Source organism: Piliocolobus tephrosceles, chromosome 1 (assembly GCF_002776525.5).
Source record: "Piliocolobus tephrosceles isolate RC106 chromosome 1, ASM277652v3, whole genome shotgun sequence".
NCBI classification, from domain to species: domain Eukaryota; kingdom Metazoa; phylum Chordata; class Mammalia; order Primates; family Cercopithecidae; genus Piliocolobus; species Piliocolobus tephrosceles.
In genome coordinates this window covers 66,864,186-66,887,967 of record NC_045434.1, presented here as the reverse complement: position 1 = coordinate 66,887,967, position 23,782 = coordinate 66,864,186, and the positions used below count along the sequence as shown (strand labels likewise).

Here is a 23,782-nt window from a genome sequence, read left to right as displayed (position 1 = left end):
AAAGAAATTATAACCATTTTTCCTATAATTGTCTCAAATTCCTGCCAGTCTATCTATCTAGAATGTAATAGCGGTTTTAGCTAGTTACCAACGTCAAACCTAGGTCTCTGACCTTTCAACTATACCACTCTGCCTCTTCAAGTATTTTAATAAATCTTAAATAATTCTCATTTCAAAATGTGGGCCAATTTAATAAATTTTTTAAATTTTCTAAACTTTGAGTGGCAGTGAATACTACTGAATCTCCGTCTTCTCTTTTTCCATTTACAAAACAAAACAAAACAAAACAAAACAAAACAAAACAAAACAAAATCTTCCTGAGTGTTAGCTAGAAATACGACCCACAAGATTTGGGGAGCCGAGGCGGGCAGATCACTTGAGGTCAGGAGTTTGAGACCAGCCTGGCCAACATGGTGAAACCCCATCTCTACTAAAAATACAAAACTTAACTGGGTATGGATGGTAGGTGCCTGTAGTCCCAGCTACTCAGGTGGGTGAGGCAGGAGAATCGCTCGAGCCAGGGAGGCAGAGGTTGCAGTGAGCCAAGATCATGCCAGTGGACTCCAGTCTCAGTGACAGAGTGAGACTTTGTGTAAAAAAAAAAAAAAAAAGAAAAGAAAAAACATTGTCCATAAAAGACTATACTTCAGTGCCTCTATTATAGTTCATATGACTACATGACTCAGCTTCGGCCAATGGGAGGCAAAAATAATTTATGTGTGAAACATCCAGATCAGGTTTATATAAGAAATTACTTGCTCTCCACTCTCTGTCTCACTCTTCTCACAAGCAGATATACAGTCAGGATGTGTGGGTCTGCTCAGACCATGTGGACTAGGACAATACCCTAGGGCAAGGCAGAGCAACAGAAGAGAAGGAACTGGGTCCCTGAATAATCTCATAGAGCAAAGCCCCCTGCTCACCCTGCACTGTTGTTAAACAAAAGAGAAATAAGTTTCTGTGTTCCTTAGCCATTGTATTTGGTGGGGGCTGAGGGGTCTTTTTGTTGTAGCACCTTAACATGTACTGTAACTACTGTACCTACTATGTGCCAAGCCCTATTTTAGGTCGGGAGAGTGCTTCTTTCTGCAGAGAGAACTAAAAAGACATGAGTCCTTAATTTTCTTTTTTTTTTGACACACAGTCTTGCTTTGTCAACCAGGCTAGAGTGCAATTGCACAATCACAGCTCACTGCAGCCTTGGCCTCCCATGCTCAAGTAATCCTCCTGCCTCAGCCTCCTGAATAGCTGGAACCACAGGCACACACCACCACACTTGGCTAAATTTTCTGATTTGTAGTAGAGACAAAAGTCTTACTATGTTACCCAGGCTGGTCTCAAACTCTTGGGCTCAAGTAACCCTCCTGCCTTGGCTTCCCAAAGTGCTGGGATTGCAGGTGTAGAGTCACCATGCCCAGTTAGTCCTTGGTCTTATAAATCTTACATGCTAGTTGGTATAATGTATGGGGGAAAAAAACAACAGAAGAACAATACTTGGGGGGAAGGAATAAATTCCCATAAGAGAATTCAGTTTTTAATGTAGTATGAGAAAATCAAAACATATTCTTATTCTACTAAAAGTTACAGTTTAGAGCAAAACGTTTTAATGTATACTACTTTATAACTGGTAATTAAAAGATTATTAATTACATGGTTTTGGTATTTCAATTAAAGATTTTCTAAAACAGCATCATGACAGCTAAGATTTTCAGGCAATAAAAATGTTTATCAGGTCCTAGATAGCTATTTTTCAACTTTGTTTCTCTTGGTGCCTCCCTGATTGTTTTTTCTTTTTTTTTCAAACATGCCAACAATTCTTGCGAAACCCAGTGTTGAAAGGGTGGAACATTTACAGATAAAAGACATTATTTGTATTCTGAAAATAGGCAATAAGCAAACGATCCTTCCTTTCAAGGTATCTGGACCTTAAAACTTTAAAAATAAAGTTTTAAAAAAAACTTTATTTAGATAGCAATAGGTCATCAACAGCGTTTATAAACTCCTTCCCATGAAATTCTTCTGAACCTTCTCTCCTCTCTCAGTTTAATCATGTATGTGGATAGGCTCTAAGATAACTACAGCCTGGATTAAACCAAGAGAAAAGTGAGAATTTTCTATCTGACACATAATATCTATTATAAGGATGCAAAATAAACTTGAAAAACCACAAAAGTGAATTTTACATTAGCATAGGCTATCACCATTCACATCTAAATATTTCTGTAATGTGCATTTGCTATATTGTTTGAGTACATTCAATGCTACCATAGAAGACATAAAAATAAGCAGGATGGAGGAAATTCCAAAGAAGTGGTTACAGACAGCAAGTTAGCAGCTTCTGAAATACGGACAAAACTCACAGTGTGTGATAACTATAGATAGTGAGTTAAGAAGCAGCTTGTGAGACATAGGCAGAATTCATAAGATATTAAATACAAATAGTTAATAACTTATATGCCAAAGAAAGATTAAATAGAAAATATGATGGATCAAATGAATGTTACCTATAGAAAGGGATGAAATGCACAAGCCACGATCATGCAGCCTCTGGGCTGACAGCTCTGTCACGCATGTCCTCTACTTAAGAAATGCAGATAAAACCTACAACTGCCTAGCAGGCTAACTGACAAGTTTAAGTGACGGCCAGGAGTATAACTATATCTCTCCCACAAAACAAATAAGTGTGTGCTGTTGGCTCTTGGTGCTCTTGTTCAAATCTCAACTCTGGTCCTTGTTACATCATAAATAGGAATGCTGATGGAAAAGAGACAGTGAGATAGGATGTATGGGCACTGCATAAACCAGGACTCACACAATGTGGTCTTGCTACCTATACCCACTTGCAGCTTATCCCTAGGTGTGTTAACGGATTTCTGATTTCATCTAGCTCCTCTTACTTCTTGCTTTGTATGTGAAATGGATTAAAACACACACACGCTCTCTCTCTCTCTCTCTCTCTCACACACACACACATAATTTGAGCATCTTACTTTGGTCCTTTAGTCCTCTGAGAGAGTTTGCCTGGTAATGTTTGGAGGGTACCACTGAATCAAAGTAATTTCTCACACAACGTTTTGGATGAAAAAAGACAATATAGTTGTAAAGAGCACCGTTTTGGCAGTCAGAAAGACCTGGGTTTGAACTGTAGTTCCACTATTTAAGAGCTGCTTGTACTTAGTCAAATTGTTTAGCTCTCTGACTCTTAATGTTTTCATTTATAAAATGGAAATAATAACTTCCTAAAGATGTGGTTGTTAGAATTAAATGAGCAGACTACATAAAGCTCATAGCAAAATTCCTGACACAGTGGTGATAGTATTATTGTTGTTGTTTATTAATCCCACAATCCAGGCTTCACTGTTAACTTGTGAGCTGTATATGTAGTTTACAAAGCTACAAAACAGTTGTCTCAAATTTGTTTAGGTAATGGAACACAAAGAAACATACATCATGAAAAATAATAAAATAACGATATATTAAACTTAAAATATCAATGTACAATTTTCTTCTAGGTCAGATACTGTAATACTAGAAATACTAAAAAAGCAATAACAGATACAAGGTATTTTTAACAATTATAAAAGAAAAACTTAAAATTAAGGAAATTCTATCCATAGCTTAATTGTTCTGGGTATTAGGAAACTACATCTATTATTTAATTTTGGCAGCAGATCTGAAAATTCGTCTGGTAAGAATATGGACATATTTCAGTATTACTGAATGTTGTCTGGAACAAAAGCAGTAAAAACTTGCAATCTAAAACTTTTAAGTAGGCTGGGTGCAATGGCTCATGCCTGCAAACCCAGCACTTTGGGAGGCTGAAGCAGGAAGACTGTTTGAGCCCAGGAATTTGAGACCAGCCTCGGCAATATAGTGAAACCCTGTCTCTACAAAAAAATTAAAAAATTTGTGGGTGTGGTGGTACACACCTGTAGTATCAGTTACTTGGGAAGCTGAGGTGGGAGGAAGCTGCAGTGAGCTGTGATTGCGCCACTACACTCTGTTCTGAGTGACAGAGCGAGACCCTGTCTCAAAAACAAAAACAAAAAAACTTGAAAGTAAATCTAAATACTAAATTATAAAACCTCTAGATTGCCTTTATTGTTTTCATTATGACAGAAACATTCAAACAAATTCTTTTTAGAATACAGTAATACTTCAAAACGGCCACAAAATTATCTTTGTTGTCATTTTCACATTTGCTCCAAAACGGTAAGTAAACTTAAAGCCCAACTAACCAGCCACTCTGAATGCATGAAGCCATGGATTGAAATTTCATTAGTAAAGCTGATCATCATTTATCCCTTGTATTTTCTATGATATGAAAATACAGTAAGATTATGAAAGACTTGTGAAACACTGAGTAACCTCCTAATAGTAAAAAAAAACTCCAAAATAAAATAAAATAATACAAATAGTAGCCTCAAGATGAAATAAATGATAAAATCAATTATTCTAGAATGTTTTATACAAAGTGTTAAAAAAAAAAAAACATCTGTAGGTACCCATCTTCCTTTGATGGTGGGGCTTGGGGTTGGGGAGTGGGGGCAGTTGAAGACTAGTTGGGACATTCCTGATAAGTTTGTTGGATAAAGATTAGATTAAGGATGGATACTGGTACTATAAGTTACAAAGGAATAAGATAGTGATAAAATCAATTCTTCTTACCAAGAGGAGAAGCACAGGATAATTATCCTCCAAATAACATTCATTTTCAAACTTCTATGTGCTTTTACTTACTTCAGGGCTCAGGACTGCAGTGCTGTCACTTGGAACATCTTCTTCATATCCTTTATTATGAAAACTTTCTATTTCATGACCTGTGCTTCCTTCACTTGGGCACTTGTTATATGAGCATCTTGGACTGTTGCTGCAGTGGGAAAATTCACATTTACTGTCCCCAATTTCTGAGGGTGTACATGACAGATGGGGAGAACCACTGTCATCCTGATATGGTGGTGGCTGCAATTCATCCAGCGGGGGTGTTCTTCTCATTCTCTGAATGCAGTTTCCTGATAATGATTAAGAATCTGGTCACTGTTTCCAATTAGCCTCAACACACAGTATAGTGTTATACACAATAACTATAAATAACTTTTGAAAACTGGATCAAAAAACTGATGGCAACGTAACTGTTAGATTTACTAATGACTTCTCTTCTTCCCTAGTTCAGAGGCACAAATAGAATAATCCGGTTTCCCACTCCTCACCTCCTGCATAATAAGATTAGGAAAAATAAAAGTCATATATAAAGAAAGATCCTATTACATATCATAAAAATGAGGGAGTGATAAGTATTAGTTAAACAGTGTATTTATTTGTCTCTCTCAAAACAATCCTGATGTATACATACTTCATCTGTTACCCTGTGATCTGTGGCCACCCTAGGGTCAAAGCAATACAAATATGGTTGGAAAAACAAACATAATATCTCTGCTTGTTCTTCAACTGTGTTCAACAAGAACTCACCTATGTTCTTCAGTTACTGAGATGAACTTAAACTAGCATTCAGCTGGCGGTGTCAGAAATGTTTTTCTACATCTGTCCTGGATCCAGAATCCTAAAATGAGGTGCACTGTGAATCAGGCCCATTCCCTGTTTGCTAACATCCATCAATCAGCAAAGATTGGAGGCTGTGTTCTGTCTCTTCTCCATTATAATGGCACTCTATCCCACTCTACATCTGTGTCTGTATTCTTTGTAAATTATGACTCCATCTTGCCTATAGTAGACATCTCTACCTCTAGCAGTTAATATGAAATCACATTTTCTTTCACTCTAAAATTATCCTTTTAATTTTTACCTCAATTATTTATCTCAGTGATTGAGAATAAATGTATCTGTGAACAAGGACAGAGTTGGGGACAGGAGGGAAATAGAGCCCAGTACATAATTTAAGAACAGCTAAGTATTTGTAGATAAATTCTGAATGCAATACTAAACATTAAATGTAAACACTGATCTTTTTTCTTTTAATGAACTGTGCATCTCTTTTCTCAAGGGACCCTGAAACAGTAGTTTGTATTATCATTGTTATGGAGTTCAGTTCAAATATTCAATAGTTCCTCTGTTCTTCCTAAGATAAAAAGTTACATAAGAACTATAAGCTTCATTTAAAAATTACCATAATGCTTGGTTCAAATGAAAAATAATAATTTGCACAAATGTAGCACAAATTTACATATTTGCTCAGAGGCCCCAATTTTGAAAAAAAAATAAAGCTAAATGTCTTACCTAGTGAGTCTAATAGTCTATCCACAGAGTCATCTCTCAGTATATGTGGGGAACTGGTTCTAACCCCACCATTCCCTCTCAAATACCAAAATGCAAAAATGCTCAAGTACCTGTTACAAAATGGTGTAGTATTTACATATAACCTAAGTACATCCTCCCACATACTTTAAATCATCTCGATGTTACTTACAATATCTAACACAATATGAATGCTATGTAAATGTTGTAATACTGTATTGTTTGGGAAATAATAAGAAAAAGTCTGATATGTTTGGTACAGATGAAACCACACATTTTTTCAAATATTTTCCATCTGAGGTTGGCTGAATTCACAGATGCAGAATCCACATACATGGAGGGCCGGCTGTACTAACTTTAGTTTATAACATAAGCAAAAAGTAAAAAAGTGGCTGAATTAATATAGTTGAAGCTAAATTCAAGAAGACAGATTAGACATGTTGCAAGTCATAGCAAAATAACCCACAGAATTACAGAATAGTAAAGAGACAAGTGGTTTTAGGCGGTTAATTAGCTTGATCCATATATGTGGGGTGGGGAAGTATGTGTGGCTGCCACCACTGGCAGACTGATTTGACTCCATCCATAACCTCTTTTTCTCCTAAGCAGCATTCCGATTAGGAGTGGCCAATGAGATCTAAGCAGATTTCAGAGTGAACCTTCCAGGAAAGTTTTGTTTTCCTGATAAAAGCAGCCAGACTCTACTAGCATGCCCCTTTGTCCCTTTGCCTTTCCCCTGCTTCCTTCTTGGAGGAGTAGCAGCTACCTTGTGACCATACAGTGGTAAGTACGAGAATGAAAGCTAGGAAGGCAGAAGCAGGAAAATGGAAAGTCCAGGTATCTGAAACATCACTAAATACCTACCTCCAAACTTGATGGCTGAGACAAATCCCTATTTGTTAAAGAAAAAGAAAAAACAACAATATTTGGATTTTCTGCTGTTTCTTATCAATATATCAAGAATATATTCTCAAGGGATAAGACAAAGTTTATCAATCATTAAACTGACATCCTCTGCCCCTTTAAAAGTGCATATTTAATTAGCCACCGAATTAAAGGGTAATACCTAAATACTGTAACATGAAGTCAATTAAAAATTTTCCAACTTAAGTGGTTTTGGGAGTCAGCACACCATCTACTCCTATACCTTTTTTCTTAGAAGAGAGATGATCTTTCCTAGAAGTCTTGAGCATATTGCCTCACAGATCTCAATACACAGACCTGGGGTCACATGTCTATTCCTAAACCCATCACTGGTAGAAGAAATGGGATGACCATAATTGTCTTAAATTAATCAGAAGCCATCAAAATTTGAAGCTGGGGATGGGGCCAGCTTCACTCTTCGTACCTATGTGGAGGAGAGTAGATGCCTAAACAATGTAGGATCCAGGAGGGAGGATGAAAGAGAAAGAATGTTGGTTACAAAACAAACATGATCCAGTTCATGATCCAGTGAACATGGCTCACTGCAGTCTTGACCTCCCAGGCTCAAGTGATCCCCCCTCCTCAGCCTCCCAAGTAGCTGGAACTATAGGCATGTGCCACCATACCTGGCTAATTTTAAAAACTGTTTGTAGAGACAGGGTCTTGCCATGTTGCCCAGGCTGGTCCTGAATTCCTGGGCTCAAGCAATCTCCCTTGGCATCCCAAGGTGTTGGGATTACAGGTATAAGGCACTGTGCCGGGCCTGTTTTCTTGATCAGAGTATTTTTTTTCTGTCTGTGGTTATAGTTTTCCTCAATATAACAATCCTTTTCTGAGGTTCCTTTTGATATGCCAGCACAGGATAATTTCGGTCTGGTAATAATGTTATACCTTATTTCCTTTGGTTTGCTTTTTTATATTAGGTCCCTGCCTAGCTGTGGGCCGACTAAGTGAATTATCACAGCTGAGCTCCAGGCATCTGATGCTACTTTAGATTTAGTGTAACTCTTGCTCCAGAGACCAAAGCACAAGTTACACAAAACGGGTTTGTGATATATAAAGATGTTAAGTGGGCTCAATGGGTAGACTTCACTACTGTTTTCTGGATTTGAGAGAAACAACATTAAAGCTGTGAATATATAAAATTTATTTTAGCCACACCATATCCTTCAAGTTTTGAAAATAGTAACACCACACTTTTATCTTTACTTTTCACTTTATTTTTGCATTTTATTTTTTTAAAGTGTAGAACACACAAATGTAGGTGGAATAAAAACTTCATTAAAAAATATAGCTATGAAGATCCCTCCTTTTTAAATGTTTGCAATCTCTTTTTAGTCTACATAGTGTACTAAGAGTTGGCTTAAATGTAATTGATATAAGAAAAATTTTTAAATAATTTTATAAAGTAACAAAATTTATATTATTATTGTTAAATTACACTGTAAATATCAACCTTAAGAAGAAATTTCTATGGAACTATCAAACACCACGTGACGATGCCCTCCTATTACTTCAGTTCTTGCTTTATTACCTAATTTCATACCCCTATTTTTATATAAATAACATATCTATAAAAGGATTTAGGCATGGATATATTTTAAGCATTTTAATTTACCAACTGCATATGGCATGGCACCTGCAAAACAAGATGAAGTATTTTCTTACCATAGAAAAAATAGCATGTACGCACACACGGAATATGACCTGTGGTTCTTATCTTTTAAAACAGTTGTGAGAACCACAGCTCTAAAAAAAAAGATGTATATTCAACAACTGCAGAATTCTTTTTTTTTCAAGTGCCTGTGGAAATCTGACAAAATTGATTATATGCTGGGCAATAAATTAAGTCTCAATACATTTCACAAATTGGAAGCATGAAGAGAATGTTTTCTAAACGAGGCAGAAGAATAAAGTCTGAAGGCAGGAAACCTAAGGCTGTGCTGACTTCCCAGAACTGAATCAAAAGTAAAACCCCAGCTCTCCACACCCAAGTAACAAAAGGATCAGAGGCTACTCCCTTTGCACTGTGTGGCAGATGAAAAATGGGAAGTACCTCTGATTGGTCCCCTCCCACAGTCAGACTGGTGACCAGCCAAGTCTTCACCGGTAACTCTGTAACTTCACTTCAGCCTCTGATTGGTCACCTCCTCCAACCAATCAGACTGGTCACAGGTCAGTCCTTCATTACATAGGAGGTAGCCAAGTAACCAATGGGAAACCGTTAGAGGGTATTTAAACCACAGAAAATTCTGTAGCCAGTGCTCTTGGGCTGCTCTGTGGAGTGTAATTTTGTTTCACTATGCTTAAATCTATGTTAGCATAAATCTATGAGTTCATTGCTTCATTTTTTTTGTTGCTTTGTTTGTGCATTTTGTCCAATACTTTGTTCAAAACACCAAGAATGTGGACGACTCACAGTCAAGACATCCATTGGTGACATGACCACTACAGAATTAAACTAGAAATCAGAAACAAAACTATAACGAAAATGTACAGAAATGTAAATGAAAATAACTAGAGATTAAAACATACTTCAAAATAATCCATGGATCAAAGAAGAAATCACAATATAAATTAGAAATATCCTGAAGATAGAGATCATTAAAAAGTCAGAAAACAACAGATGCTGGAGAGGTTGTGGAAAAATAGGAATGCTTTTACGCTGTTGGTGGGAGTGTAAATTAGTTCAACCATTGTGGAAGACAGTGTGGCGATTCCTCAAGGATCTAGAACCAGAAATACCATTTGACCCAGCCATCCCATTACTGGGTATACAGCCAAAGGATTACAAATCATTCTACTATAAAGACACATGCACACATATGTTTACTGAAGCACTGTTCACAATAGCAAAGCCTTGGAACCAACCCAAATGCCCATCAGTGATAGACCGGATTAAGAAAATGTGGCACAAATACACCATGGAATACTATGCAGCCATTAAAAAGGATGAGTTCATGTCCTTTGCAGGGCCATGGATGAAGCTGGAAACCATCATTCTCAGCAAACTAACACAGGAACAGAAAACCAAACACCACATGTTCTCACTCACAAGTGGGAGTTGAACAGTGAGAACACATGGACACAGGGAGGGGAACATCACACACAGGCATGTCGGGGGGTGGGAAGCTGGGGGAGGGATAGCATTAAGAGAAATACCTAATGTAGATGATGGGTTGATGGTTGCAGTAAACCACCATGGCACGTGTATACCTATGTAACAAACCTGCACATTCTGCACATGTATCCCAGAACTTAAAGTATAATAAAAAAATAAAAAATAAATATCCTGAAGAGAATGATAATGAAAATGATCTACACAACTACTTGTAGAATGTGGTTAATCTGTGCTTAGAAAGAAATGTACAGGTCTGAGCATAAAATATTGGGGAGAGGTGGGAGGCTAAAAAACAACGGTCTAAGAATCCACTTCAAGAAGTTAACAAAAATAAGAATGATAGTTTCCAGCTTCATCCATATCCACACAAAGGACATGAACTCATTCTTTTTTATGGCTGCATAGTATTCCATGGTGTATATGTGCCACATTTTCTTTATCCAGTCTCTCATAGATGGGCATTTGGATTGGTTCCAAGTCTTTGCTATTGTGAATAGTGCTGCAATAAACATACGTGTGCTAGTGTCTTTACAGTAGAATGATTTATAATCCTTTGAAACCATCATTCTCAGCAAGCTAATACAGGAACAGAAAACCAAACACCGCATGTTCTCACTCGTAAGTGGGAGTTGAACAATGAGAACATATGGGCACAGGGAGGGGAACAACACCGGGGCCTGTTGGTGGGTGGGAAGCTAGGGGAGGGATAGCATTAGGAGAAATACCTAATGTAGATGACGGGTTGATGGGTGCAGCAAACCACCTGGCACATGTATACCTATGTAACAAACTTGCACGTTCTGCACATATGTCCTAGAACTTAAAGTATAATTTAAAAAAAAAAAATTCATTGTAAAAAAATGAAGTTAATAAAAATAGCAAATTAAATCCAAAGAAAGTAGAAGGGATGAAATAATAGAGCAGAAATTAAATAAAAAACCAAGCATATAACAAAGCATCAAAATAAAATTCATTGCAAACACAAATAAAATTGATAAACTACTAGAAGAGATGAGTCCAGAAAAAAGAGAGATTACATAAACTATGAATACCAGGAATAAAAAGAAGACATCATTTCAAATCCCACAGACATTAAAGACAGAAATTTCCCCTTTGTTCTCGTTCTGAAAATTTCAGCCCTAAAGCCACTGAGTGGGGCAGAGGAAGGCAGAGGGCGGCATTGATGGTGGCAAAGGAAGTCACAGCGATACAGAGCCACATGTTAGAGCCCAAGTGGGAAGATGTCCAGCCCAGTGTGGTATCTTGAGGCCTAGGCCCCAGTGAGATGAAAGAAGGGTGTCCATGTCCATACTGGGGAGTGGAGTCAGTCAAACATACAGTGTCAGAACCCAAGGGCAGGTGAGAAGGGTTTTCAATTCAGAAAGTGACCAGACTGAGGTGTAAAGTAGGGTAAAGACAGCACACATACATGGGGGCAGTCCTACAGAGCATGCTGAAGCCCAAGCAGGTGAGAAAAGCCCAGTGAGGGGAGTCAGAGCCTTGGCAGGATAAGGAAGCTCCTCATGGGAGGGCAGCCTGGCCTGGGGCAACAGAGCCCAAACAAGATAACAAGTGTGTTCGCATTGAGGAAGGAGAGCAACCTAATGTGAAGTCAGAGAATGAGAAGTATCAGGGCCATAGAGCCAGGTGACTGGGGTGGGCTGTGAAAACCCAGGAGGGTGAAGAGGGTGCCACACACAGGGGTATCTGGTGAAGAACATCAGAGCACGAGCAGGGTCAGGTGCGCATCTGTACAGACAGGTGGCCTATCAGGAAACTACAGCCTAAGCAGCATGGACAGGGTGTCCAGTGTGAGGCTGGCGAAGTGGGGTGAAGAGGGCAACTATGTGGAGTAAGGGGGAGTCCTGGACCATGGTGCTAAAACTCAAGCAGGAAGTCAGGGTCTAGAAAGGATGATGAGGGCACCCAATGTGGGGCAAGCTGACCTCAGGTATCAGAGCCCATGCTCAGCTGCTCATGAGGACACCCACAAGTGTGAAAGGCAGCATGAGATACCAGAACTCAAACAGAGTGAAGGGCGCATGTGTGCAGGGAGATGGGAGGACATGTGTGCAGACTAATGAAATAATAAATATATTAAGGTTAATGGCAGCCAGGTTTCTTACTGATGGAAAAGGGAGTTACAAATATGAAAAAGGAAAAAACTAAAACAAATTCCATGGCGTTGCATTGGAATTGGACAATCCACATAAACTCATAGTTTAAAAATACATAGATAGAAGTTATTAGTGCAAATGTGCATATATGTGTGCACATATTTGCACATACACCCATACATAAATATCCTAGCTTTGCTCACTGAGGAGGTTTGTGACCACCACCACCTCGACAGCAGTGAGTCCACTGAGCGCCTGGGTCTTGGCTTCTAAATCTATTATCCACTAAAAGGAACCAGGATTCTTTAAAGAAATGGCTAATTCCAGGGTGAGGCCAGGTAAAGTACATGATGAGCCTAGAAAAGTTTGTGTATTGAAAGTCAGGAGATGTTCAAAGACTGATGGGGATATGTTAAAAGGACAAAGAAATCAGCTTGACAGTGATCCCACTGACCACTAACCATCTGAGCTCAAAATAAACACAGTAACTGATTATTGCTCATTGAATAAATGAGAAAACTATGAGTCCATATAGATATAAATAAATATATGAATAAATGAAAATTTTTTGAGGAATAGGATATGTACATAATTACAAAGTATCTTCCTACAAAATACTTTACGAAGGGTAACTTTACAGTGGAGAAGCCTGGTAGATACCAGCTCAAACTAGAGATCAAAGTGAACATTATGAGAAACAGGACAAATCAAAATTGTACCCTACCTGATAAAATGCAATGAAGAATATCTCTAATAAAATAGAGGATACCGCTACAAAATAACTCCACAATCTGTCAAAATGAACCCATGATGAAACAGGAAATTATATAATCTTTTATCTATTACAGATATTGAATCCTTATTTTAAAACCTCCACAATAAAGAAAATTCCAGGACCAGAGAGAGCGTCACTGGTGAATTTATTATTTAAAGAAGGGAAAAATACCAATTTTACATAAAATTTTTCAGATGATACAAAAAAGAGGGAATACTTCTTATTTTATAAGGCCATAATAACCTTGACATCAGGACCCAAAAAGTATCTTACAAGAAAGAAAAAGTATAAACCAATCTCTCCTGTGAACATAGATACAAAAAATCTATACAAAACATTAGCAAATCTAACCCAGAGTTATGTAAACAGGGTACCATGTCACAATCTATTTGGAATGCAGTTATTCTATACATGCAAGGTAGATGTAACATTTAAGAACTAATCAATCTAATTTACTGCACTGAAAGAATAAACATAAAAAGCAATATGATAATTGTAAAAGACTTACTAAAAGCATTTGATAAAATTCATTATCCATTCATGATAAAATCTCTCAGCACACTAGGAATAGAAGGCAATTTCCTTTATCTCCTAAAGGGTATCCATGAAAGTCCTAAAGCAAACATCATATTTAATGGTGAAATGTTGAAAGTTTGACTTCTGAGATCAGGAAGGACAAGGATGCCTGTTATCACTTCTATTCAACAACGAATTAAAGGTCCTAGCCAGGGCAGTAAGGTAAGAAAAAGAAGATATAAAATGATTGGAAAGAGAAAAACAACTGTCATTACTCTCAGATAATGACTGTGATACAGAAAACTCAAAATAATTTAGAGATAATCTATTAAGAGTTGGTAAATTTAGCAAGGTCACTGGCTATGTGATCAGTATTTTAAAAAATGAATTGAATTTCTACACTCAATGATCAATTAGAAAGCAAAAATTTTAAAAATCTCACATATAATAGCATTAGATAACATTAAATACCTAAGGATAATGCTAAGAAATGACATTGTTATTTTTCTAGTTCTTGGGCTTATAATTAGAATGTATATTCTTAGCAATTGGTGGAATCCAAACTTTGGCATTCCAGGCAGTGCCTACATGGTACAGGAAAGGACAGCTGAAAACCAACAGAGCTTCCTTTCTCCATTAACACGGCATCTCAAAAGAAAGGCAGAGACTAGTCTACCATTGGAGATGGAAAAGAATTGCAGGTTTGACAAATACTTTCACTAGTTTGTCTACTGCAAAAATTAGTAGGCTTGAAAAATGATGGCAGATTATCATAAACTTAATTAGAAGATGACTTCAACTGCAGTTGCCGCTCCAGATGGAGTCTTCTTATTGAGCAATTTAAGACAGCCCTGGTATCTGATATGCAGCTTTAACCTATAAATGCTCTTTTCCTTTGTATTTATCCAAAAAGAACAAAAGTTAACAGGTTGTCTTCACCTGGCAAGGACAGGTGACCTGTTTTGACCTGCTTTAAGAATTCTTGTTCTGGCCGGGCACGGTGGCTCACGCCTGTAATCCCAGCACTTTGGGAGGCCGAGACGGGCGGATCATGAGGTCAGGAGATAGAGACCATCCTGGCTAACACAGTGAAACCCCGTCTCTACTAAAAAAATACAAAAAACTAGCCGGGCAAGGTGGCAGGCGCCTGTAGTCTCAGCTACTCGGGAGGCTGAGGCAGGAGAATGGCGTAAACCCGGGAGGCGGAGCTTGCAGTGAGCTGAGATCCGGCCACTGCACTCCAGCCTGGGCGACAGAGCGAGACTCCGTCTCAAAAAAAAAAAAAAAAAAAGAATTCTTGTTCTATGCCACGATCTACTCTGCAGAAACCTTGGCTGCCTCAATATTCCATACTACTTTTCCTTGAAGGATCAAGCTTGCTCTGATGACAGCAAGCTATTATGACCAGGAGAGTAGAAGAGTTGAGAGATGAAGTGCCTTGGTAAGATTACATGTGAGATAGAATCAAGAACTAAATCCTACGAAACTACATGGGCTTGCCATGTCAATAATGTTTCCAAGGATCCATGCATATGATAAGAATATTCCTCCCAAAGTCAAAGAGAATTTATATTCCTTGTCTGTTTCCTGCTAAGGAGACAAAAAGCTTTGTTGGCCTCTTTACACTTTGAAAGCAGCACATTCCACATTTTAATATATAGTTCTTATCCATTTATAAGGTAAACTAAAAAGCTAATAGCTTTTAGTAGCATGCAGAGCAAGATAAGTCTCTCCAGATGATTGAGGATACAGTAGAGGAAGCTCTATGCCTGACCTTTGAGACCCAGCAAACCAAGTGGTGCTAAAATGTCTGTTGTTGGTAATGGCGCTAAAAAATACCATTGGGAAGCCCTGATGGTAACATTGCTGTGGAGGCCTACAGCTTTTTAAAAATTATCTTCTAGGCCAGGCATGGTGACTCACGTCTGTAATTCCAACATTTTAGAAGGCCAAGGCGGGAGGACTGCTTGAGACCAAGAGTTCTAGACCAGCCTGGGGAACATAGTGAGATTCTGTCTCTATAAAAAAATTAAAAATTTGACCAGGTGCAATGGCTCACACTTGTAATTCTAGAACTTTGAGAGGCCAAGCTGGACTGACAGCTTGAGCCCTGGAGTTCAAAACTAGCCTGCGCAATATGGCGAAAGTTCATCTCTACAAAAAAATACAAAATTAGCCAGGGGTGGTGACGTGTGTCTATGGTCCCAGCTACTCAGGAGGCTGAGGTGGGAGGATCACTTGAGCCCAGGAGGTCAAGACAGCAGTGAGCCATGATCACACCACTACACTCCAGCCTGGGCAACAGAGTGAGACCCTGTCTCAAGAAAAAAAATAAAAAATAAAAATTAGCTGAGCATTGTGGCACATGCCTGTTAACTGCAGCTACTAAAAGAGGATCATTTGAGCCCAGGAGATTGAGGCTGCAATGAGCTACGATTGTGCCACTACACTCCAGCCTGAGCCACAGAGCGTGACCCTGTTATAAAATAAATATATAAATAATCTTCTTTTGCATCTTCAGATACATTTTATTAGAAAAAACAAAGTTCAGATTATTTTTGTGTCATGCCTTGAAAGTCTAATCTTTGATTAGCTTATTTTCCTGTTGATTTGAAATAATCCATTACTCAGCTGGGCATGGTGTGATCCCAGCACTTTGGGAGGCCAAGGTGGGTGGATCACTTGAGGTTAGGAGTTTGAGACCAGCCTGGCCAACATAGTGAGGCCCTATCTCTACTAAAAATACAAAAAACCCCAAAAATCAGCTGGGCATGGTAGCACACGCCTACAATTCCAACTGCTTGGGAGGGTAAAGTGGGAAGATCTCTTGAACCCAGGAGGTGGAAGTTGCAGTCAGGCGAGATCATGCCACTGCACTCCAGTTTGGGTGACTGAGTGAGAATCCATCTCAAAAAAAGAAAAAACCAGACTGCATGCATAGCTACCAACTTTCTACCAGTAAAATCTTATTCAGTACATCTATTTCTCTAGTGAAAAATCAACTCACTGCCTCTCATTTCTTGACCCTTAGAGCTCTAAAACAAGATCATACTCACATCAGCAAGTAAAGTGAAAAGCATTTCTGTTTTGAGAAATGGCTCTTGGTCTACTATTAGTATCAAACAGCGCCTATATGGAAGACCAACGAACACTAGGTAGCGATGTGGTCCAACTTGTCCAGTATGAGACAGATGACATGTGATCTCTTAGCTATAAAGCTGAGGATGTCTGCTGCAAACCATCTTTAAGGAAAGTTGGCATATATTGGATGATAATTATCAGACTAAGTAGGCTCTAAGGGATAGGTAGGTATTATAGTTATGCCTGTTTTCTCTTGCTTATCTACACTCATAGCCTCATGGGGAATATATCATGATTAGCTAACTGAGTAAAACAATTGTATCTAGTGATACACCAACACCAACAGAAGCAAAATGTTCTGGTATTCCAGTACTTTTCAGAGGTGGCCTTGGAAGATAATAGAGAAGGAAAACCTCGGTGGATAGAATTCCTAGTAGTCTATTTGGTTTTCAAGTTTGCTTAGAATAATGGTTGGTCTCCATTAATTCCTAGCTGCCAATGTTTTGGTTCAATGTATAGACTTGGGAGGAGAAAGACTGGAAGACTGATGTCACCTAGAATGGCTCTATGGCTTGAAAATGTTTACATTTCCAATACGATTTAAAACTCAAAAATGTACCCAATATCATGATTTCTAAAATTTAACCCCACATAGTCCAAGTGTAATTCTTTCTCACATGGAAAACACTTCTAAATATTCTAACAACTATATTTACTCAACTGCTTTGCTTTGCTCCTTAAACTGAATTTCTGCTGCTGTCAAATAGAAACTGAAAATCTTAACATTTAACATTAACTTTTCTCTCTACAAATAGCATCAAGGAATTTCCACAATTGAGTTCAGCATGAGATTTTTCCAAATGAATCTCTAATTCTTATGCTTAATCATACTCATCTTTAATCAAAACTTTCGAGATGTTTCACTATCATATGCTTGCCAGGTTTTAATTCAAACTTCCTACAAACTACAGTGCTATTATGATTATAGGATTACTATGATATTGTTTATTTTGTTTTATGAAGTGCTTTGGAACTAGGTGTAATTAAGTGCAGGTTAATATAGTTGGGTAGTTCATGATGCTCATGAGGCTGAGGCCATAGGTTTCTCTCTTCAGTTGTGATTATTCTATATCACATTAAAAATCACAAAATTGTCTCTAAGTAATAAGCTGGGGCCTTCACAGGTATTTCCTCATTCATTTGCTTTCACTCATGGATCATATCCCTGCCCTGCCTACTGTCCAATGACTCAAAATAGTTTTTCCTTACTTTTTTTTTCCGAGTGTTCTAATTATTTATGGCAGGAAAGCAAGTCCTTTAGCAGTTACTTCTTCATGGGCTGCGGTAGAAATTTCAAATCTTCTAATTTTAAATAAAATAGGAATAAGCTAGATCATGCATTCTCAACTCAGACAATGTCACACCCCAGTGAGCTACAATTGGTTTTTGGAGTGATGGGAAAAAATATCTTCACTATTATGTTTTATGGCTTACCAAAACATAACCCTACCTGACAAAAACTTATTCCTTCGTATTTATCTTCTCTTGTTAGGTAGAATTTTTTTAAGACTCAGGGGGCACATGTGAAGGTTTGTCACATGGATATAACTGTAACCATTATAGTTATATAATTGTTATATTGTGTGACGGTGAGATTTGGGCTTCTATTGAACCCATCACACAAATAGTGACCATAGTACCCTATTATGTAGAGATTATTTTCAAATTAATTTAATTGATTTATTTAAATTAAATTGAAATGATCTCTGTAGGGAAGCAATAATGAAAAAAGGTTGAGAAACAATGATCTAGATAGTTTTATAAGGCATCTACTCAGGTTAAAAAAAAATGATTAAAAAAGTGTTATAATACCATAGCTTTAAAGGATTCATACATGCTGGGCACAGAGGCTCACGCCTATAATCCCAGCACTTAGAGGCTAAGACGGGCTGATCACTTGAGCTCATGTGTCCAAGACTAGGCTGGGAAACACGGTGAAATGCCATTTCTACAAAAAGATTGAAAAAAAAAATAGCCAGACATAGTGGCACATAATCCTGTAGTCCCAATTACTGGGGAAGCTGAGGTGGGAGAATCACTTGAGCCTGAGAAGTCAAGGCTACAGTGAACCATGATAACATCACTGCACTCCAGTATAGGCGACAGAGTGAGACCCTGTCTCAAAAAAAAAAAAAAAAAAAAAAAAAAATTCATACATGTATCATATTATTCACAGACGGTCAATGAAAATTTTTTCTGACATACTTGATATTTCTACAGTACACACTAGGGTAATGTGCTGTGTTAGGCTGTTTTAAGTGTTTCACATCTTTTTTGTCTTTCAATGTGTACTCTAGACCTGTGAATTTCAAACTCTTGAACCAGGACCCACACCATAAATACATTTTAAAAGTATATGTCTTAAATTATGGGGGTAAAAGAGTAATTAAGTAATATCCTTAGTATGTGTAATAACCATATTTTATAAGAAATACAATTTGCTTTTCCTAAGTATTCTTCATGGCAAATCACTTTTTTAGTGTTTGTGAAGACTTACTAAACTGATTTCATCCACATGAAATTATCAAATCACTGTACCAACCCTGTCAGGCCATTTACAGTTCCCTGAAATAGACGCATATTTTTATGCTTCAGTGGCGTTTGCTATAATATTCTTTGTTTCCAGCATCAACATGGAGATATCCTTTGTTTTCAATGTCCAAGACTTCAGTTCTAGTATAAAACCTTTTCTGGTCTAACAATCCCTTCCTCTGTGGCACTGTTCTGCATCTAGTTTCCATAGCAGTTAACACAGTATTTAATTCTTTATTTTAAAACATTTCCCCCAAATCACAGTCAGATACCACTTTATACCCCATTAATATATCTATGATAAGAATATAGACAATAGTAAGTATTGGAAGGTATGAAAAAACAGGAATTTTCATAAATTGCAGATAGAAATGTACAGTGGTACAACCATTTCAAAAAACACTTATCAAAATTCGAAAATTAGTTACAATATGACCCAGCAATTTGACTTGTACATTTGTATTTACTCAGAAGAAATAAAAAATGTATCCACGCAATTATTTTTTTGTACACATATTCACATAAGCATTACTCATATAGTAGCCAAAAGGTAGAAAAGAACCCAAATGACCTTCATCAAGTGATGAACTGATGAACAAAATGTGGTACATCTATACAATATAATACTATTTGGCAATTGATATGGTTTGGATATTTGCCCCCACCAAATCTCATGCTGAGATGCAATCCCCAATGTTGGAGGTGGGGCCTGGTAGCAGACGTTTGGGTGATGGGGTGGATCCCTCGTGGCTCGGGGCTGTCTGTGTCACAGTGAGTGAGTACTCCTGAGATCTGGTTGTTTTAAGTGTGTGGCACCTCCCCCCCACTGACTCTCTCTTGCTCCTGCTTTCACCATGTAAAGTGCTGGTTCCCACTTTGCCTTCCACCATGAGTAAAAGCTCCCTGAAGCCTCTCCAGAAGCTGAGAAGATGCTGGCATCATGCTTATTGGAACTACAGAACTGTAAGGTAGTTAAACCTCATTTCTTTATAAATTACCCAGTCTCAGGTATTTCCTTATGGCAACACAAGAATGGCCTAACACAGCAATAAAAAGAAATTCTACAACAAGGAAGAACCTTCAAAACACTAGACTAAGTGAAAGAAACCAGTAACAAAAAACCACTGATACGGTTTGGCTGTGTCCCCACCCAAATCTCACGTTGAATTGTAATCCCCAGTGTTGGAGAAGGGATCTGAATCATGGGGGTGGAGTTCTCATGAATGAGTTAGCACCATCCCCTTGGTGGTGTTCTCGTGATAGTGAGTGAGTTATCGTGAGATTTGGTTGTTTAGAAGTGTGTAGTACCTGCCCACTCTCTCTCTTCCTCCTGCTCCAGCTATGTGAAGTGCTGGCTCCCTATATTTCCTCTGCCATAATTGTGTAAGTTTCCTGTGGCCTCCCCAGAAGCAGAAGCTGCTATACTTCCTGTACAGCCTACAGAACCATGAGCCAATTAAACCTGTTTTCTTTATAAACAACGCAGTCTTGGGTATTTCTTCATAGCAGCATGAGAATGGACTAATATAACCACCTTTTGTACTGTTCCATTTATATGAAAGATGAGAAAGAGGCAAATGTAAGAGACAGAAAGTAGATGAGTAGTAGTTACTTAGATGCTGTTGCTGGGGAGTGACTGCTCATATGTACAAGATTTATTTTTTGGGTGATGAGAATGTTCTAAAACTAAATTATTGTGATGGTTGTAAAACTCTTGAATTATATCCTGTGAGTGAATTTTTTGACCTGATACTGCTCTTATCAAAAGTCATTCAGGAATATACACCATGCCATCTATATTAGTAACAGCAGCTGAAATTCCAGCGTTTTTGGGGGTTCCACTTAGTAACCAATATTAATCATGACCCAAAATTATCATCAAGATTCAATTAAGCCACGTATCTCAATACAACTCTCCTACTTGTGTCTGAGATTCTAGTGGAGAAAATGGCTCTTACTATTCCCAAAGTCTACAGAGTAATATCTCAATGGATAAATGAAGTAGCAAATCTGTTAGTTGAAGGCAACGTAAAACCAGTAAGATAGAATGCTGCTATCAAAAAGTTTAAAGTTTTTTGCTTAAGGGATAAGCCTATGGGAAATAAAATTATATAAAACATAATACTCAATATTTAAAAAATACACCCATCATGCAGGTACTATTTAACACAAATTTAAGTCCCTTATTAATAGCAAAGATATATCTTTGGTAACAGAAAATCTATGCAAGGGAACTATTGATACGGAAAGAGGGCAGGGAAGTGCTGGGAACGGAAGGATGGGTCTCTGGCAAGGGCTTTAATCCCCAGGCCTATGCCCACAGACCTAGGTGAGGACAGGTACTCCTGTCTTTGCGCCCAAATGTTGCATCTCCCAAGACCACTCTGGCCAGCCACGCCCCCATCCTGTGCCTATAAAAACCCTTAGGACTGGCCAGGTGCGGTGGCTCAGGCCTGTAATCCCAGCACTCTGGGAGGCCGAGGCAGGCAGATAACGAGGTCAGGAGTTCGAGACCATCCTGGCCAACATGGTGAAACCCCGTCTCTATAAAAATACAAAAATTAGCTGAGTGTGGTTGCGCTCGCCTGTAGTCCCAGCTACTCAGGAGGCTGAGGCAGGAGAATCGCTTGAACCCAAAAGGCGGAGGTTGTGGTGAGCTGAGATCCTGCCATTGCACTCCAGCCTAGGAGACAGAGGGAGACTCTGTCTCAAACAAACAAACAAACAAAAACAAAAAACAAAAAAAAACCCTAGCAGGCAGGCATACAAGCGGCTAGACGTCGAGAAGAACACATCGGCACAAGACACAAATGGCTGGACAGTGAGAGGACATCAAGGGGCGCACGCCGGCAGAAGCACACGCATCAGCCGGCCGCACTGACAGGCCATAGACTGGCCAGATGAGGCCGAGTTTGGCTGGGGCAGTCAGAGGAGAGCCGGGCCGCTGAGTGGTCGGACTCCAGGGGAAAACCATTTCCCTTCTAGAAGGCTATCCTATCTGCTGAGAGCTACTTCCGCTCAATAAAACCTTGTACTTATTCTCCAAACCCACATGTAATCCAATTCTTCCAGCACACTAAGGCAAGAACCCTGGGATACAGAAAGCCCTCTGTCCTTGTGATAAAGGCGGGGGTCTAATTGAGCTGACTAACACAAGCCGCCTATGGATGGCCAAACTAGAAGAGCACCCTGTAACACATGCTTACTAGGGCTTCAGTTGTAAACATTCATCCCTAGACACTGCCATGGGGTCAGAGCCCCACAGCCTCCCAATCTGTATGTTCCCCTACAGGTTTAAGTAGCAGGGCACTGAAGAAGTGATCCACACCACCATCACACACCCTGCGAGGGGGACAAGGGAACTTTTCCCATTTCACTATTATGGAGAGTTGGGAAAAAATGTATTGCTTTCTGAAGGCATTTTCTTCTGACAGTAAAGAATTTATAGAATTGGGATTATAGTCACCTGAGAACATTCTAACAGAAAATTTTTAAGTGATGTATACCTCTTCCAACATTATTAATAAACAATGTAAATTTTAAAGCAGCAGCTGGCTGACAGAGTGCCTATGTTTGTATCAATACCTTAAGCTTATATAATAATTTATGGTCTATATAGTACTTAACAGGAGCTAAGAATGTGGGTTTTGATATTAGACTACCCGGTTCTAATTCTACCTCTTCCATTCACTAACTGTGTGACTGTGGACAACTTATTTACATCTCTGATGACTTTATTTGCTCATCTGCAAGTCAGGAATCGTAATAGCATCAACCTTATTGTAATTTCTGAAGATTAACTCAGTTAATGTTTTAAGTGCTTTGCACAGTGCTTCATAGTGTCAGTAAATTTAATTGTTATTATAGTTATCATATTAGCATTAATCAATACACTGACCCCCTGAGGTAGGTGAGGCTCAGAAAGGATAAATAAATTAGATCTGTATTTTTCATTTTTTATTTAGTGTTCTTGAGAAAAGGCCATGGAACTTCTAAATTTGTTTTCAGATTAATTTTGGACACAGTCTACCCTGTTAAACCATACAAAATGTTATGTTTTTATATCTGAGTTTTGTTGTTGTTGTTGTTGTTGAGACGGAGTCTCACTCTGTTGCCCAGGCTGGAGTGCAGTGGCCGGATCTCAGCTCACTGCAAGCTCCGCCTCCCGGATTTACGCCGTTCTCCTGCCTCAGCCTCCTAAGTAGCTGGGACTACAGGCGCCCGCCACCTCGCCCGGCTAGTTTTTTTGTATTTTTTTTAGTAGAGACGGGGTTTCACCAGGTTAGCCAGGATGGTCTCGATCTCCTGACCTCGTGATCCGCCCGTCTCGGCCTCCCAAAGTGCTGGGATTACAGGCTTGAGCCACCGCGCCCGGCCACATCTGAGTTTTTATTAAACTCAATC

The 23,782-nt window shown here is 38.6% G+C and overlaps 1 protein-coding gene across 5 annotated transcripts in view; it reads right to left on the bottom strand.

The window, feature by feature from the left end:
- Positions 1–23,782, bottom strand: part of SYT14 (synaptotagmin 14) — a 229,296-nt gene that overhangs the window by 76,142 nt on the left and 129,372 nt on the right. For all 5 annotated transcript variants that reach the window (XM_023198350.1, XM_023198345.2, XM_023198346.3 and 2 more), the window contains one exon: positions 4,741–5,012. In XM_023198350.1, coding sequence (XP_023054118.1) covers positions 4,741–5,012 — 272 coding nt within the window. The remainder of the gene's footprint in view (positions 1–4,740; positions 5,013–23,782) is intronic.